The 17,979-nt window shown below is 35.6% G+C and overlaps 1 protein-coding gene and 1 long non-coding RNA gene across 2 annotated transcripts; both read right to left on the bottom strand.

Moving 5' to 3' along the window:
• Positions 1-260: 260 nt before the first annotated feature.
• Positions 261-8,576, bottom strand: LOC122061161. Its single transcript, XM_042624363.1, has 6 exons — positions 8,063-8,576; positions 5,533-5,538; positions 3,992-4,105; positions 1,680-1,790; positions 1,086-1,236; positions 261-871 (listed from the first exon to the last, which is right to left on the bottom strand). The coding sequence occupies exons 1-6, from the start codon at positions 8,350-8,352 to the stop codon at positions 557-559; spliced, it is 987 nt and encodes a 328-aa protein (XP_042480297.1). The 5' UTR covers positions 8,353-8,576; the 3' UTR covers positions 261-556.
• A 963-nt stretch (positions 8,577-9,539) lies between these two features.
• LOC122061163 lies at positions 9,540-16,098 on the bottom strand. The gene is made up of 3 exons (XR_006134574.1): positions 16,058-16,098; positions 9,793-9,893; positions 9,540-9,699 (listed from the first exon to the last, which is right to left on the bottom strand). It is a non-coding gene; the product is annotated as an uncharacterized LOC122061163 (long non-coding RNA).
• Between the last annotated feature and the right edge of the window lie 1,881 nt (positions 16,099-17,979).

Raw genomic sequence — 17,979 nt, 5'->3', positions numbered from 1 at the left:
CATTCCTGTCTTTCCTGTTAATCCCACTAACATTATTTATTGTCCCTTTTGAAGAATATTCAAGACATCTCCAACCTCCACTGAAAAGTTAAAACACAATTTTAATGTTCTTCAAAGACAATCAATACTAGTAGGTGTAGCCCACAAAAGAAGAATTAGAATATTTCTTTCTTTGCAAAACTGTCCATCCCATGTGTTTCACGTTCAAAGAGGGAACTCATACTGTGACTCTCATTTAATAGATATGGTGATAATTAAACTTACATGAAATGGAGGTGAATTTTAAAGAAAAAATGGAGTTTAAAGAAAAGGCAGCAGAGAAAATACCATTTTATTACATAATTTAGGAGTGTACCCAAACACACTTTTTTATGTACCCAAACACACTTTTTTCCCAGAAACTTCAAAGTAGGAGTGTACCCAAACACACTTTTTTATGTACCAAAGTGCCATATCTAAGTGGTGCCCCTGCCTTACCTGAGTAACATAGGTTCGTGTACTGCCATAACTTTCCTCAAGAAGGTTCTAAACATGTATGCATATATATTTTGGTTACTCAAGAAAGCTCCGAATTTGGAGAAGGATTTGTGTCAAACCTTTCACTCCCTATATTCAGAATTCCGCTCCACCACAATATGGCTTCAATCATATCAATGTTCGATGTCCTTGAATCAATTAAAATCACATCAAGATCAGGCACACAAGCACTTCTTTCATAAGGTTCTTTAGATACCCAAGGATTAGATGCTGATCTTTGAATTGCATCCAGAACATCAAATTTAACATAGGCACTCAAGTTTTTAGTACAGTCGTCAGCAGCAGCAGCTCCATACATGTCCAGATCAACTACGTATAGTTCTTCAATCGTTCCCTGTAAATCAATGAAAAAGAGAAAACAATTTAAATATCCTTTTTGTTTGACCTGTGCCACCAATCTTGACCTTAAGTCAAGTTGAACCAAACCAACCAACCCCCCCCCCCCAAAAAAAAAAAATTAAATAAATAAATCTATTCACAAGATCCATTGGTGACACAGTAAGTATTTAGAAATAAAAAGAAAGAGAAAAAGATGAGAGGAAATCAACCTTCACAATTATATCTGGAGAGACGTAAATGAACCTGCTAATTGATGGATAAGCTATTGGGATGATAAATGGGGCCATTTCATGAAAAGAGGGTACACCATATTCGCCTTGTGAGGTAACAGTCTCCAATATTTCTTTAACTTCCTTCTGCCTGCATTTTTGAAACAGGACAATTATACCAACTCTTAGATTCATGGCTGTGTTAGGGTGAACAGAAACAATGAGTTTTTAAGGGGGTGACAATGGAGAAAGAAAATCTAACTATTAATATTAAGATCATGATTCCGCTGTTTAGGCTGGTGAAATTTTGAAACTCAATTGCATTTATTATTTAGTTTTATTTATTTTCCACTTATCTTATTGTTTGACACCAACAATATTTGGAATAAAAGTTCATATATGAGTTTCTTTTTCCAAACTATTAACAGAAACGACAGTAACAGCAATAATAATTACAATCATAATCAAAGAAACAAAATGATAAGTTGGGTCCTTGTTTTCTGTTTGGAATGTGAGTGTTATTAACTCAAGTTGACAGTAAAACATTTACTAAGGATCTAAATTATACACATGTTGGTATTCAAAGGTCCTTACTCGAGAACTTCAAGGTTGGAATGCGGAAATAACACTTTCAGCTTGTAATAATAAAATTTCACGTCATGTCCTGAAGGTACGAAGAAATGAAAGTACACCTTGTCTGGATATCTGAAAAGGAAAATAAACAGGATTAGTCAAATAGAAGGAAGCTGTAACAAAGATGAATCTAACAACTGAGGCATTGATAGGTTAATTTTAGAAACACCAAGTACATGAAAATTTAAGAAATACCAAGTATGTTGGTCTAGCCTAAATCAGAAACTGTACTAACAGTAACAGGAAGAGAAAAGAAGAAGAAGAAGAAGAAAACAGGAATAAGAGATGAAGTCAATGGGAAAAGGAGAAAACTATCCCAGCCGACCTCTCTCAACTTATTTATAAGAAATCCAACTAAATATAATGCAACCACACCGCTAATTGTCAAAACAATATAAAAAACACCTTGTGATTCAATTATTTCCCTTCACCCAAAAAACCAAAAAACCAAAAAACACAATGGAAAGGGATCTTTTTTGGGGGTAAATGGTCATACTTTTCAGAGATCAATTGCTCATGAGTCCTTGAAAGCATTCGTGAAGAAAGACAAAAAGGATGTCTGAAAATAAGAAGCTGAATATATTACCCATTGTAAAATAGTTAATACATCATGCTGATATCTTTCAGGAATGGAGTGTGGTAAGGGTGTACTTCTTTGAAGGGAAGTTCTTTTGGGTCACCTCTAGAGAACATAAATCTGAACTCATTTTAGTGTGCCCAGGGAAACTTGGGACCTGGCATGTTTAGGCCTTTAGGTACACTGACCATGATAGTAGGACAATCAGTTGTGTCATGACTCATGCGACCATTGTGATTCCAACAAGGCAGCGATTGGAATTTCAGTACTCCTATATTCATATAGGGGGCCTTAACATTGATCTTCTAATTTGGAATGGGATTACAAAACACAAAATGGTTTGGGCTTTTGGAAAATGAAAAAGGCATATCAAGTCCTGAGGTTAGCCAATGATAGGGATGATTTGTTAACCAAGGTTTAAAATTTCGGATTTTTGTGGGATTTTGACCCCTCACCGAAACTGAAATATTTCGTCATTTTGGTAATTTCAGTACCAAAATTTGGTCCGGTGAAAAACGAGAAATGGCCATTTCAGTGGCCAAGACCTGGAACTTTATCCTACAACTTCGGGGATTGCCAATTGAAGAATGCTATGTCTAAATCATTAAATTGGGGAAAAGACACCCAAAGTGGAAGTTTGACTTTCGACCCATGACATATCAAAGCCATGTATCCTCTGCCTGAAGAATCTCTCAAAGTCCATCATAGCAGCTCTATAAGTGGAAATTTGAAATTTGGGAAAATTGGCCAAAAATGATGCTTCAAATATACCCAAATGTTGAAGTGGATGCCCCATAGTTGACTGGTCATGAAGCCTTGATTTCAATAGCATGCCAAAAAAATTTGAAGTTCTCTAAACAGTTTTGGAGCTCTCAAGAGAAAGGGGGTGAAAGCTCAAAATTTTGACAAAATGGACAAAATTTCACTGATTGCGTCAAAGTGACCAAAATAAGTAGAAATTTCATCGAAAGCTGGACTTCCCCGTGTTTCATGTGAGGTTTCATTTCAACTCATGTTGAACTAAGTCATTTTTCCATTTTGGTCGAAATTTCAAACCATGTTAACAGAGTTCAGGATGGGGGTCAGATCGTGTATATAGTCTCAGTACTCAACCCCCTATACTGTATGGGGGTCAGATAGTTGTTAACAGAATTTAGGATGGTGCATATATACAAGCTCTATTCACCAGGTAAAAGGTAATAAAAATTGCACTAAAATGAAAGGTATACATGAAGGACAGATGAAACCAGAATCTTCTGATACAATTTTTTTTTATAGATCTCATGGATTCCAGAACCAATGCACACATGCCTAGTCCCCATTACAGCACAATAATGGTGTTTCCTGTCTTGTTTTCAACCGCTCTTGAAAGCTTACTTTGGCATTTTCAAATGGGAAATAGAAGATCATAATGGCGAAGTGAGGTCGGCCTATCCTTACAAGTAAATGAATTGCAGGTTTTATCTACCTACTACATAATGCACTTAATCCCTTACAAACATCAACTTTGATTCCAAAGGATGTTTGGTGTTTTAGGTAAGCAATACAACAACTTTAAGACATTTCTAACAAATATTTATGCCCAAATGCTATGTTCAAAGCTTGCACTGCCAGATATCAATCATAAAAACTTTTAAAACTTGTTCCCAAATGTTCTTCATGGAAGAGCATGTGTAGCATAATGAGACGAACAAACCTTGAGTTTGACAAAGTGAAGTTTGCAAGAACAGCAAGGACTTGAAGATCCAAACAGTCCATCCAAGAAACAATGTGTATCATGTCACCCTTCCCACCAGCAGGGGAAGACACTCTCAGATTAAATTTTCCACAAGAAACACAAAACCATAATAGCAAAACAATTATATTACAAGATACGAATTTTTTTCCACACGAAACATTGTACTAGAATAGGGGAAAAATTAACATTACAGTTTTTATGGAATGCACAAATAACTAACTTTAGATAAGGATCAAGTCAATAAGCTAGATAATGAGGCTTTAGAGTGTGTTTTTAGATAAACAATCCCGACAGGAAAATCTAAGCTTCGAGTCTCGTACGAGATTACTTCCAATGGGGCATGGTTTCCTGAATGGAATCCTTTTGACAATTGGAATCCTGAAACCAACTAATGGAAACAACGGTTGAGTAAACAACCTTCACATATCGTTTATCATTTTAACTGAGTCAGTTTTAAGGGAAATCAGAAATCTGAACTGAAAAATCTTCACAAAACCATTCACCACACCCAACTGCACAGATATTAAAATATTGTTCTGGAGCACCTTCCCTTGATGATTTGGAACGTAAGCCAGCTTTGAGCTTCTTTAGTCTGGATTCTTCAAATGCTAGTAATCCTGCACCAGATGGAGTTTTAGCTTCAGATCACCAGGTTCCTTGGAAAAGAGAGAACTTTTAGCCCGTCCATAGTCCTTAAAGAAGTGGGTTCTGTTTAGCTAAAGAGCATCCTTCCCTCTCATTTGTCAACATCAAATGGCTGCTGCTGCCACCATATCATGTTCATCATGTACATTGCCATTCAGGCTTTTTCATAATCTCTAGTCTCTACCATATGTTCCTTAGAGTAGTACGTTTTCTCTCTAATAAAAAGAGAGAGGGGATCCTAGAAAAAAAAAGAGACGATTGCTGATTTCTATCTGGCAAATTTTGAATTGCGGGATTAGCATTCTAGGAGATAGGTCTCAATGTCAACGATTCCAAATCCACTATTTAATGCAAAATGGAGGGCCAGAATCCATTCTGAATATACGTTTGGATGATTGTAGAATGCGAGTTTGAAATACCATTTCCAATACCAATAATTCAAATCGTTGGGTCACACAAAATCATCCATGTAATAGCATTTTTGTGTAGCAACAAAGAGAGGAAAGCATGGGCAGTGCAAGAGAGGTGATTCATGAATTCTAGTATTTCCACACAAGGAATTCTGATATTTAATGGATAATGAGGTTCTTTCACAAAGTATGTTTCTTCTTGTTAAGAGAATGTGAGAGAATGCTCGGCAAGCGAATATAGGAGAGTGTGGGGATTTGTAATGGAAGAAAATGAGATGTTTGGGTGTGCATAGAAGGCGAAAAATGTATAAATTGAGTGGGACTCAACCGTTTTTAAGCTTTAGTACACTCTCTTACAAAATCTGACCAAGCATACTTTAGAAAATAATAGAGTATTAGAAAGGTGAAAATTTAAAGGAATATATTCTCCAAACAACCAAACACTTAGAAAATCCAACAAAAATGAAGAAGAAAAGTGATCTCCATACTTTCATAAAAACTCTTAAGTAGTTTTCCTTTTAAGAGAATGAGTGTATGAAGTAAAGTGAAAGTTCAGTTTCTTTCCCACTATGGTGACTCTCCAGTGCTCTTCTGTAGGAATGCTTTTTCCCTCGAATTCTCAAATTCCTGACACACTAACATTCTCCCAATTAAGATTATAATAAAGTCTCACCATCTTCATCTTGGTTGTATTCTGAGAGAATATGTGAAATCTTACAAAGGTGTGGGTCCTACTCCTACCCCACATTTCCCATTTTCCTGCCCTTAGTTGAAGCACAACTCTAAGCATTCTTAGTAATGTAACTCATTATTACCTTTTCTTTCACTTCCCTTCTTTCTCCATGCACACTTTCACTTACTTTCACAGTCTAATGCTATCCTAAGCAGCCAACAAAGCCTATGAGATAACAGAACTGGTTAAATGGGCAACCTGCACAGCACTGCCCTGGTTTGTAAGGTCCATTTTATGAGAAAATGGAGGGCTCTGGCAGGATAAAACACGGTTTTTTTGATAAAGGGCCTTGGGTATTTATAACCAACATTGCTGCCTTTGGTTTCTGTTTTTCCTTCCTTGTCAGTTCCTCCAATTTCACCTCTTAACCATGTGCACCTAGTTTCACTTTGTGTTAAGGTTAGAACCAACAGTTCAGTAGGATTAGCCAAAATGGGACACATACTATTCCTAGTTTTCTAGTGTTTCTATTGATCTTTACACTACAACCCATATTTTCTATTAAAACAGAGTTCATAATATCTCTAGTTTTCAGTCATTGAATCTTTACAGCATAACAAATTAATCAAATGAAAAGGGTGCTTAAAACTCATTTATTAATGGGATACCCATCTATACTCTAGTCAGATTTTGGCAAGTATAGAAAATATTTCCACAGAATCTCTACATGCAAACTGTGCTTGGAACCATACTTCAAAAGGGGTCATCTGGTTTGATTTTGGTCCAATCCAGTTATACATCAATAGGACAAAAAATGGGGAAAAGAAGAGCTGTAAATAGGTAAAAAAAAAAGACACGGAAACAGGTATATCTGCATCCAAATCTGTTTAAATATTTAAATATTGTATATCAAATTAAAAATAAAAATGGTAGAAAATACAAAAAATAAAATTCATGCTTAAGGCACACATGATTATTTTATGGTAACATTTGTACTTATAATTGAAGATACCGTAATCCCCAAAAATTATAATAATCTTTAAATATAAAATTTTATGACTGACGAAATTAGTTGTTAGATCAAACACCAAGAAATACGAAAATAAATAGACAAAAGATCCGCATGACACAGAGATTTAACGAGGTTCACACACCAGGGTGGTGTGGTACGTCCTCAGGCGAAGAAGAAAATTTTTCACCATGCAGAAGAGATTACACCCAAGCAACGGTGAGAAAACTCGCCCTAAAACCCTAGCTCGAAAAACCCCCAAAATACAGTGACTTTCTCAACAAGCAACAGTACATTATATATACTCCAAGTCGCGGGTCAACCCATCGGGTCGCGGTTAATCCTGTCAAACCATAATAGCCCCTGCACCCCCATAAGAGATCAGTGATGGGCTCTGGGCTTGGGCCTATCAGTCCAACCCCTCTGCTTCCATCACAGATCTCAGAAAACTTCCCATTCGGGTAGCCACCAAATATGTTGGAGCGGGTCAATCTTCAAAACAGGTCAAGAATTCGAGACAAACTTAACATTAGTCATATTACAAAGCTCTCAAATCTTACTAGAAATTATAGAAGACTCTCAAATCCTAATAGAAATTATAGAAGGGTATAAATGTGCAATCAAATATATGCTTATCCATATCCTAATAATCAAATTGGATATATATGGAAATCCTGCCATTCAGCAGCCGTAGGAAAATCATGGTATGACTCCTTGGCCTTTTTCCTCCACCTCTGACCACTTGGACAAAAGCTGGGTTTGCCTTGAATTATTTGCTCCGATACTGGGTCTAGTTCAACGCAGTGAATTGGCCGGTCCAGCTTCTGCCTTATGTTCAAAGAATCAAAATAATGTTTCTTATGTATAATGTATATCCAAATATCTGGAGGGTAACCTTATCAAACAGTAATCATTGCAGTCACATCCTTAACAAAAATAAAAATCATTATAATCCCATTGTTGGTAACAATAGGATTTCTTTCAACCAAATCAGAATGATTCATAGTTGGACGTCCCAGACTGACCACGTCTCTTAGTTTTTCCCTCTCTCTACACTGCCACCGGAAGCAACTAATAAATTAATAATGAGCGAATTCTTCTGATTCTAACAATTTTGAGACCGAAAACCAAACACTCAATCAGAGATTCCAATCAGTTCCTTTCAATTTCCCTTCCAACCTCTATTTCTAAACCCAGAACAGAGCCTAGTTAGAAAGGTTTAGACAAGCATACAATTCAACTCAAAATTCAGAATAGATAAAGGGAAAAAGAAAAGGGAAGAAGGGCTCACAGGGGAAGAGACGGATTTGTAACGGAGATTGGAATCAGAGGGAAGCCAGTTACCGCGTGGACCAGAAGGATCACGAACATGGGTGACCGGCAAGAACTGCAGCAACACAAGGAAGATAAAGAATCCCACAGCAAGGCACTGAGTTAAAGCCCTTGGTTTCGGAGGAGGATCGATGTCTGGATGAATCACTGCCGAAGAAGGCATCTGATTGGATGCATCAGGCTGTGCAGCGACAGGTCTTCTTTGCATTCCAACAGTCGAAGGTCTGGAGAAGAGAGAAGAAGAAGACATGTTTGGGAACTGAAAACGGCTTTCATACTCTTAGGAACCATACACCTTCGGCCATCGACGAATATAAAAGGGAAGGTAACTGCACGGTGTAAGCCATTTTCATGCTTTTAAGCATGTGTGGATTGGTGTTTTCCTCGTACCAACAAAATCAAGGATCGGTGTTTTCCGCTTTGTTATGAAGTAAAGTCAACTTTCCAAGAAAAAAAAGGTAAATTACTCGGACCTCCCCTCTCTTATGTCTGAAACTCAAGCTCTTACCCTTCATTGGGAGAAATTACTCGGACCTCCTTTAACTCTTGTAAATCCACGTGGCTGATAAAGAGAAAGATGTATTTCAATCATATATGATATTCATTGAAGTAATTAGTAATGTAAGATAATTATTAAATTTCAAATAATGATAGACAATTACAACATATTTTTAGACATCAATGGTAAGAGAGATACCTCTCTTTAGTGAAATGTCTCTTCGTCTCTCTCTAAGAGATTTAGTTACAAGCTATCGAGGATGAGTTCTTTAGTTTAAGAACCTTGAATGTGGATGAAAACAATCTTGGAGTCTCTGAAGAGGGAACGACATTGACGCCCTTTCTTTTTAAGCTCTTTCTATAGCCTTGGTTACAACTAGAGAAATCGGGAGTTCAGAAGCTTGTTAACGATAATGCAATCACAATCACCAATTTCCTCATTGTGTAATAAAAAATGATTTTCTTATAAGGTTCATAAAAACAACAATGTAATGCTTTCATGTAAAAGAACATATCATAAAAATAGAAAATCAATTGAACATAATTGAAAGACCTGTAGAACATATTAATTCTTGGTATTAATGGTTTGCTTGATAGTCTCAACTCTTTCTTTAGTAGATTTTTTTACTTGGCAATTTAGGGTCACTTTGTTAGAAATATCCAATGCTGAAGAGATCCCTTTTTAGTCATTTCTTTTTTCAGACAAATCTAGAGGCAATCACATGGATCCAATAGAAAAAGTTTGTCCATTAGAAATTATTAGAGCATCTAATGTAAGTCCTATGTGCTCAATTGAATCTCCAATTAAGCAGTGGTTGTTGGGAACTTAGGACTCAAAGAGAAGTAAGAGTTGGTCGGATTGCATGAAAATAAAATAAGGGATAAAATTGGAGATATCTCTGAATCTGAGATCCAACCAATTCTAAAATGAAACCTGAGTAATTGCAACCCTCAAATACTCAAAATATATAATTTAACAGCATCCATAAACCAAATTGATACTGTAGTCACTATTACTTTTTTAAAACAAAAACCCCGCTAATCCCATATAAGAAACAGAACTCACGAGAATCACATTATTGAAAGAATTTCTCAACATCTGCAAAAGAAAAACAACAACATAAATATCAAAACCTACAAAGCAAAAAATCCTCAAAATAAGAATGAAAGAAGCAACGAAGCAAAATCCAACCAGTGGTGAGAACCTTGATTGTCCCAGTGTGCCTTCATCTGAAATCCTTAAAGACTTCTTCAACCGATCGAGGATTATGAAGCCCTGAGGTTCTTTCATACCTAAGACAAGTTAGAGAGTTAACCCAACATTAGATACGATAAACCCATAAATGAACGAAGAAAATCGAACATTTAAAAAGTATGGATTAAAAACAAAATTTGAGATTAAAAAAAAAAAATTTAGAAGATAAGAAGTGCATTATAGGATCAAGGAGCGAAGATGAATACCTTAAATTAAATCATTGGATAGGAAAACAAAAAGCTAAAGAACTGTATAATAAACCTTACAATAGCTTACTTGGAGCCAAAAAAATAACAGAGAAAGGGAGCTCTTGGAGCTCTCTTAGAGCAGATTGTGGGCTTTGGGAGAGAAGACCAAAGAGGAGACACAACTCTCTGATTTTGTTACCTAATAAAGGGGAGAGAAGAGGGAAGATTTGATTTACTAATAAATAAGATAAGAGACGTAATAAATACATGGGGGGGAGAGAGATTCTATTTCCTAATGAAGGAGAGGGAAGAGTTTCTTTACTAATAAATAGGATAAGAGAAAGATTGGGAACGTGTATGAGAGAGAGAGAGAAATAACAGACGTTGGGTAGAGATAGGAACGTGTGTGAGAGAGGAAAAAAGAGATTTCTAGTTTTGCTTTTTGATGGGTAGAGATAGGAACGTGTGTGAGAGAGAGAAAAAAAGATTTTTTATTTTGTTTTCTAATAAAGGGGAGAGAAGAGGGAAGATTTTATTTACTAATAAATAAAATAAGAAACGTATCAAAAAATTAATAAATACAAAGGGGAGAGAGATTCTATTTCCTAATGAAGGAGAGGGAAGCGTTTTTTTACTAATAAATAGGATAAGAGAAAGATTAAGTGCAAATATTCTGCGCTATTGTTGTAAGAGACAAAAAATTGAGAAATCCTAAGATATTGTAGTTAGTTTTTTTGTCTTCTCTGTGGTATATATAAAGAAGGATTTCATGCAGTAAAAACCTTTAAAGTCAATGAAAGATCATTGAAAGATACCGTTTTTATGCAATAAATTTCTCCATAATTTTGTGCCTATTTTTTTATCCTTTCAATATGTAATAATTATAATTAGTGACACCCATTTCTCCTCCACGTTTAGAGAGAGTGAGTGAGAGAAAGAAAATTATAGAGAGAAAATACCCATTTTCTCCACATTTAGATTTTGTAAGGGATGGAATGAGAGATTTTATGAGCGATTTTTTTTTTTTTTTGACGGTATATCTCTCTCTATATATTTACCTTTTTAATATTTTCATAATTATTTATAATTCTCTCTATGGAGAATCTCCCTCCATTGTGCTTCACATTTTTTTTTTCAGATAGAGAGAGAGAGAGAGAGAGGGAGATTTAAGGAGGAATATCATATGCCTTTTTTTTAGTCATTTTTAATATTTAATTAATTAATAATTATAATTAATTATTACTCTCTCCTTTTTCCTACACGTTTAGAGAGAGAGAGAGAGAGAGAGAGAGAAATAGAAAATTATGGAGAGTTTATTATTATTAATTTTTTTTGGTATATCTCTCTCCATAATTGTTCATTCCATCCCCATTCTCCATAATTCTCTCTATTTTTTTCTCCTCTCTCCCCCTTTCTCCTCCACGTTTAGAGAAAGAGAGAGAGAGAGAGAGTAAGAATTATATAGTTTATTATTATTATTTGTTTCATCTTCCATTTTGAGGGGTGAGAGGATGAATGGATTTAGGGTTTATAATTATATGTCTTTTTAATACTTAATAATAATTATTATAATTATATGCCTTTTTAATACTCCACTCTCCCCCTTTCTCTTCCACATTTAGAGAGGGAGAGAGTGAGAATTATAGAGTTTATTATTATTATTTAATTTATCTTCCATTTTTAGGGGTGAGAGGATGAGTGGGTTTAGGGTTTATAATTATGTCTTTCTAATACTTAATAATTATAATTATATGCCTTTTTAATACTCCACTCTCCCCCTTTCTCCTCCACGTTTAGAGAGAGAGAGAGAGAGAGAGAGAGAGAGAGAGAGAGAGTTATAGAGAGTTTATTATGATATTTGTTTCATATTCCATTTTGAGGGGTTTTTGGTCATTTGGGGATTTTTTCCGATGTTTTTTGGCAATTTGGGAATTTTTTTTGGTAGATGAAAATGGTTTTTTTGTCATTTTGAAAAAGTATACCAAAGACAGGGACTACATACTTATATATTGTAGTATGACATTCCATTTTGAGGGGTTTTTGGTCATTTGGGGATTTTTTTCCGGTGTTTTTTGGCCATTTTGGAAATTTTTTTGGTAGATGTAAATGGTTTTTTTGTCATTTTGAAAAAGTATACCAAAGACAGGGAGTATGTACTTTTATATAGTAGTATGATATGATATGATATGATATATATATATATATATAAGCCCACTTTGCCAGCTGAGTGCTATTAATTGCTTTTACTTCTCCTTTGATCGCTGAATCCATTGCACTTTCGTTTGGCTGTGTGTAGAGTTGTCGTTGAAGATTGACCCTTTGTTATCTCTGAAAGCGATTCTCAATAGTTGATCGACTCTATTAGCTTAAAGAGCTTCAATGCTGAAATTTGCTTAGTTGTGGACGACATCATCCATCTCTCTTCCTCTTTTGTGGAGTGCATCTTCCATTTCAGCTATTATAGAACAAATCATGTTGCTCACTCCCTCTTCCGCAAGGCTCTCTTTTCTCCTATTTTAATTGAATTATCTTGTAATGACCCCTGGCTTAACTCTGTTTTTCTCAGGGAGGTTTCCTCTGTAACTGATTTCTTCTTTGAGGATTTAAATTTGAATGAATGATGTTCTTTCTATAAGAAGAAGAAAAAAAAAATGGCATCATCGGGGCATAAAATCGTAATTCACAAAAATTCCCTTAAGGAGAGGTGCAAGATACAATGATGGCATGGCAATCTCACTTCCTTATAAAGGGTTGAGCATTTTATTGGTGAGACCCAACACAATCGATGATCGTGATCCAAACCAAACCCTATTGTTCTTGAAGGTGGGGAAGGTTTCCCTTTCAAAGTCATCAAATTTATTAGGTATGATATGATTTTACATCAAAACCACAAGTATTTTAATTTCCTCCAAGCAATCAAACAACAAAGAGTAGTAATCCATACATAATCATTTGAGATAAGTTTAAACCCAAAATTGGCTATGGTATGAACCATTTGTTTATTAATTTGGGGATGTACATACATAGATGATGTCCACATTTGAATTTCTTGAAATGATTTCATTAATGAGTCCTGAATAGAGTATAGTTTAAACCTCTAGTGTGGGAGAGATGTGCTTGTTAACAAACACTAGGATAGCCTAGTGGTGGTACCTTCGGCTTGTGGAGCCGGCACCCAAGGGAGGAGGTTGGGATCGAACCTTATCGTATGCATTGTGTGAGTGTGTGTGTGTGTGTGAGTGTTTTTTTCTTATTTATTCTGTACCCACCCGTGGGTTGCCCAGATAGTTAAAGAGAACTGGGGATTGTGTGGATTAGGTGCACGGTCTCAAGTTCGATTTTTCATTTGTGCATCTACAATCTAAGTGGAGATCATGGCGGTGGGTTGTTGTGCTAGTCTCCCCGAGGATTAGTCGAGGTGTGTGTAAGTTGGCCTGGACACCTTGTGTAGATATCATAGACCTCCGTCGGGATCGCGATATGGCACGTAGCGCATGTACACATGCTAGGGTTCGACCCTAATGAGATGAGATAGTATCCCCTGGTCATCAAATGCCAAGGGGGGGGATACACGTTATGGGTAAAAGGGAGTCGTCACCTAGAAAGGGTCTAGGACCCATAAATGTCTCCCCCAGTCAAGGGAGAGAGACTAATGACTCTGATAGATAAAGCTGGTTTGCACCAAGATTCTGGACAAGTGTCAAGTGTCAAGTGACAGACTAGGAAGGTGTTAGGCACCTAGTCTGCCCAACCCTAAGGCCGGTCTCTTTTTATTTTACCAAAGTTTGTTTGTACCCTATTAACTAGTCATAAATCTAGGTCACTGAAAACCCTAAACCATGTATCTGAGCATGACATGTGAAAACCCTAAACCAAGTGTCTAAATTATGCTAACTAGGTTATGATGCAAATAATGAAATGATTAAACTAATAAAAAAACAAATTAAAAAAAAAAAACTTAAATTAAACTAACTCAATTAATTGAACCTAACCTAGATGGATGATTAATGAATTTATGAAATCCTAAATTGAATTAATTAAAATGATTAATCCTAATCCCTAGTAATTTTTAAAATAAATTATTGCAATCCTACTTAATCTAATTGGTAAAAAGATTTATAAATTAAATGAGACCTAATTAATTTATAAAAAAATGAAATGGATTAATTACATTAAATGAATGCATTTTTACTAATCTACCTAATCTAGTATAGGAGGATTAAACTAAACCTAAAGTTTAATTAAATTAATTATGAAACCTAATTGCACTAATTATGTTTACCTTAAGCTAATCTAAGATGAGTTAAACATTTTTTAAAATCCTAGTTAAGCTAATGAGAAGAGAATCTTTTAACTAATTAATGTAGTTAATTACCCTACATTAAATAACTAATTAGTTGATTGATTAAAATAAACAAACCACTAGAGGGGAAAAGATTGGTAATTACACAAAATTGAATTGAATGAAGAAACCAAATGCAGTGATTAAAAAAAAACTAAATTAACAAACCACAATTGAATAAACAATAATTGAAATGACTAATTTAGTTAACTACGTTACTTTAATCAATCTAGATTAGTACTATATTAATGCGAGTGAGGGTTGGAATACAAAAGATATGAGATAGTAGGAAAACCTAGATCCCCAATATGCACCTAATGCTACGAGCCGGTTTGAGGGGGGCCAGCCACACTCTTGCTAACATATGCCTTAGACTACGTTCCATACATTATTTAGAGGGAAATAAAATGAAATCATTTGATTTTAAATTTTAAAATTAGGGGAATCCCAACCCTAAGTTCTAGGACTAGATACATTACAGACCTGAAATCAAACCAAAATGGATAAAAAAAAGGGAGGGGAAGATTCCACATAGAAAACATAAATGAAATAACAGGTTGTGGGCATTACAAACATGGACTATCTAATCAGAAAATTAAAGAAATAACAGAAAACAAGAAAATAAAATAAGAAGAAAGGTGAGTTGCAGGTTATTAGTTGTAGCAGCAGGGAAGAAGAAGAGAAAAAGAAGAAGAAAGGAGGAGAAAGGTGAGTTGCAGGTTATTAGTTGCAGCAGCAGGGAAGAAGAAGAGAAAAAGAAGATGAAGGTGGGAGTGGTTTTTTGCTACAGGGAAGAAGAAGAAGGAAAGGAAGAGGAGCTGGGCGAAGTGGGTTCGGTTGCTGCAGATTTTGGAGGAAGGAAAGAAAAAGAAGATGAGAAGAAGAAGAAGAAGTGGGTTCGGTCGTTGTAGATTTTGGAGGAAGGGAAGAGGTCGACTGCTGTTGTTTAAGGGTTGCAGCAGCAGGAAGAAAAAAAGAAAGGGAAAAGGAGAAGAAGAAGAAGAAGAAGAAGAAGAAGAAAAAGTGGTGCTGCAGGTTTCAGTTGTGGAAGAAAAAGAAGTAGCAGGAGAAGAAGAAGAAGAAGGGAGTGAAAAGGGTTCGGCCATGGTAAAAGAGAAAGGAAGGAGAAGAAAAAAAAGAAGAAGAAGGAGAAGAGGTGCAGGTTCGGTTAGGAGGAATAGAAGAGGAAGGAGAAGGGAGTGGAGAGGGGCGGCTGGAGAAAAAAGATGGAAGAGAGGAAGAAGAAGAAACAGTGGGATTAGGTTACATGTAGGATTCTGATCTAAGGGTCCTAAAAAAAAAAAAAACAATAAAAGGAAAACTAAATCAAATCGAACCTAGTGATGTAAACATATTAAGCCACAAATAAAATTGATTCATTAAACCAAGATATAATAATAATAGAAAACAAACCAAAATAAAAAAAGAAAGAAAAAAAAAACGGATTAACAAAAATCAACGGTTGGACCCAACGACCTAGATCAAACTATGTTGAACCCAATTAAAACAAAATAAACCTAATTGAACCGGAATTCACATTTAATAAAACACATCAAACCTAATTGAAATTGATTGAACCTAATTAAATCTAAACGAATCGATTAATAAATCAGAAGCTAATCTATTAATTAAACTAATTCTAAATCGCTATTGGGAGAAAAAAAATAAATACCTTAAACCTGGCTTTAATCAATAAACAAGGGGAGATAACCCTTGTGCTTCAAGCCCCAAATCGAACCGAACCGGACTAGATCTCCCGGCTCAATGAAGGATTAATGTATTAAACTTTTAGACTTGGAGAATATTTGATTTTAGTGAGAAGAAGTTAGCCAAAACCTTAATGGGGCCATCCTCTCTCCCAAATTCTCAATTTTTTTCTCCTCCTCTTTTGGAAGAGAGGAAGGGCTATACTTATAGCCTTGGGACTTGAGACGATTCTCTCTTATTTCCGATGTGGGACTAAAAAACTAGAGAGAATTGTCTAAAAATGCTTGCTTTTGGACAAAGGGGTTTGGGAGCCACGTGGCACTCCTTGGTTACTCGGAATGGAATCTGATACCGAACTTTGGAGTCAACTTTCGGGGGTCATATCTTTCAAACCGTTAGTCAGAATTCGACGTGTAATATGTCGTTAGAAAGCTCAGTCCGAGCACTATCCAATGATGTGAGATACAATTGTAGTTTCGACCGAGAGCCTTTAAAAAAATATGTATAAAGTAGGGACCTGGATCATATAATGAAAGAGAGAATCGGAAGTCGATTCGCATAGTTCTTGCATCAAAGTGTAATGTTCGAGTTGAGGGGACATACAACAATAATCCACAACATCAAATTCTAATTTTTGAAAACATTTTCTCTTGAAAGTTTATAGGGGAAAAATGGTCATTTTCTACTATAAGCTTAAAAATTCTCCAAGTCTAAAATATCCAACATGTAATTCTTCATATTGTCATCATTGCCGGGGGGTGACAAAATTCAGTGTCTACACCTTGGTTAACAAAAAAAAATAAAAATGGATGTGCTTGTTAATGGCTTGAAAAATCACTTGGGCATCTCCCTCTAACTGTCCTGATCATTCTCAAGGAACTCACAAGCCATTATAAGTCCTTTGAAAGCAATGGCTTCAAGCTCCTCCACTTAGCATTACCTGCATCCCAGACATATAAATTGGGATGTCTAGAGAAATACCATGACCAAAATAACAAATATTAGTTATAGTGATTTGAATTCTGCAAACTACCCATGTACAAGATTGCTATAGGAATCATAACTAGCAAATGATGATGACCACTTTCCTTGGTGGATAAAGCTTACATAGTTTGTCCCACATCGATTTAAGGTTAAGAACTTCCATGCTTTAATAATAGTCACTTAAGTAATATAAATGTCATGAGATATATATTATGTACATTGATATGGTGTCAGAGTTACGTTAGTAATTAAATATCATAAATATATAACGTTGCTTTGATACCATGTTAAGATATAAATGTATATCTTATATTTTATAGGGTGAATTTTCACTATGGGTAGAAGTTCGTAGTCTAGCTATATGCCCCCCTCCCCTCCCACCCCCATAAGGTGGGGCTAATGAGAGTGCAAGTAGGGGTATCAACAGAGGTGAGATTTTTTTCATTTTAAGGTGGGGCTAATATAGACCTTTGGTGTTTGGGGGTAGCACGCAATCTAGCAAGGATCTTTTTCCCTTAAATTAAATACCCCTTTTTTGTATTGATATGCATTCCATATTTATGCATGCATATGTACCAATATTATAGATATTATTGAGCACTTTTCCTAAATTTGAATAGAAATAGACGATTTAGATTAAAAAAATAAATAAATAAATAAAATAACTATAAAAATGCATAGCTCACACTTAGCTTTTGATATTTGTAAAGTAAAAGATGGGCACACTAGCACTGTTTCTCCTCCCCTTTGGAAAAGCTCCCCTCACCCCTCCCATCTCATTCCCCCCCCATCCCATTGGTTGCACCACGAACTTTCCTGTTAGAAGTGTGCCCAAGCTTTGCACTTTTCGTAAATATTACCTTCCGTTGTTACATTAGATAATGATGAGGCAAAATATGTCCC

The sequence above is a fragment of the Macadamia integrifolia genome, chromosome 14, assembly GCF_013358625.1.
Source record: "Macadamia integrifolia cultivar HAES 741 chromosome 14, SCU_Mint_v3, whole genome shotgun sequence".
In the NCBI taxonomy this organism is placed as follows: Eukaryota; Viridiplantae; Streptophyta; class Magnoliopsida; order Proteales; family Proteaceae; genus Macadamia; species Macadamia integrifolia.
The sequence above is the reverse complement of the archived record's forward strand: the minus strand, read 5'-3'. Positions and strand labels throughout refer to the sequence as shown.

Excerpts from the sequence above, each read along its gene's own strand:
- LOC122061161 (XM_042624363.1), bottom strand. The coding sequence starts at position 8,352 with ATGTCTTCTTCTTCTCTCTTCTCCAGACCTTCGACTGTTGGAATGCAA. Across the intron at positions 1,791-3,991 it reads TTCACTTTGTCAAACTCAAG|ATATCCAGACAAGGTGTACT; the intron begins GTTTGTTCGTCT and ends TTTCCTTTTCAG. Across the intron at positions 1,237-1,679 it reads TCCAACCTTGAAGTTCTCGA|GCAGAAGGAAGTTAAAGAAA; the intron begins GTAAGGACCTTT and ends TCAAAAATGCAG.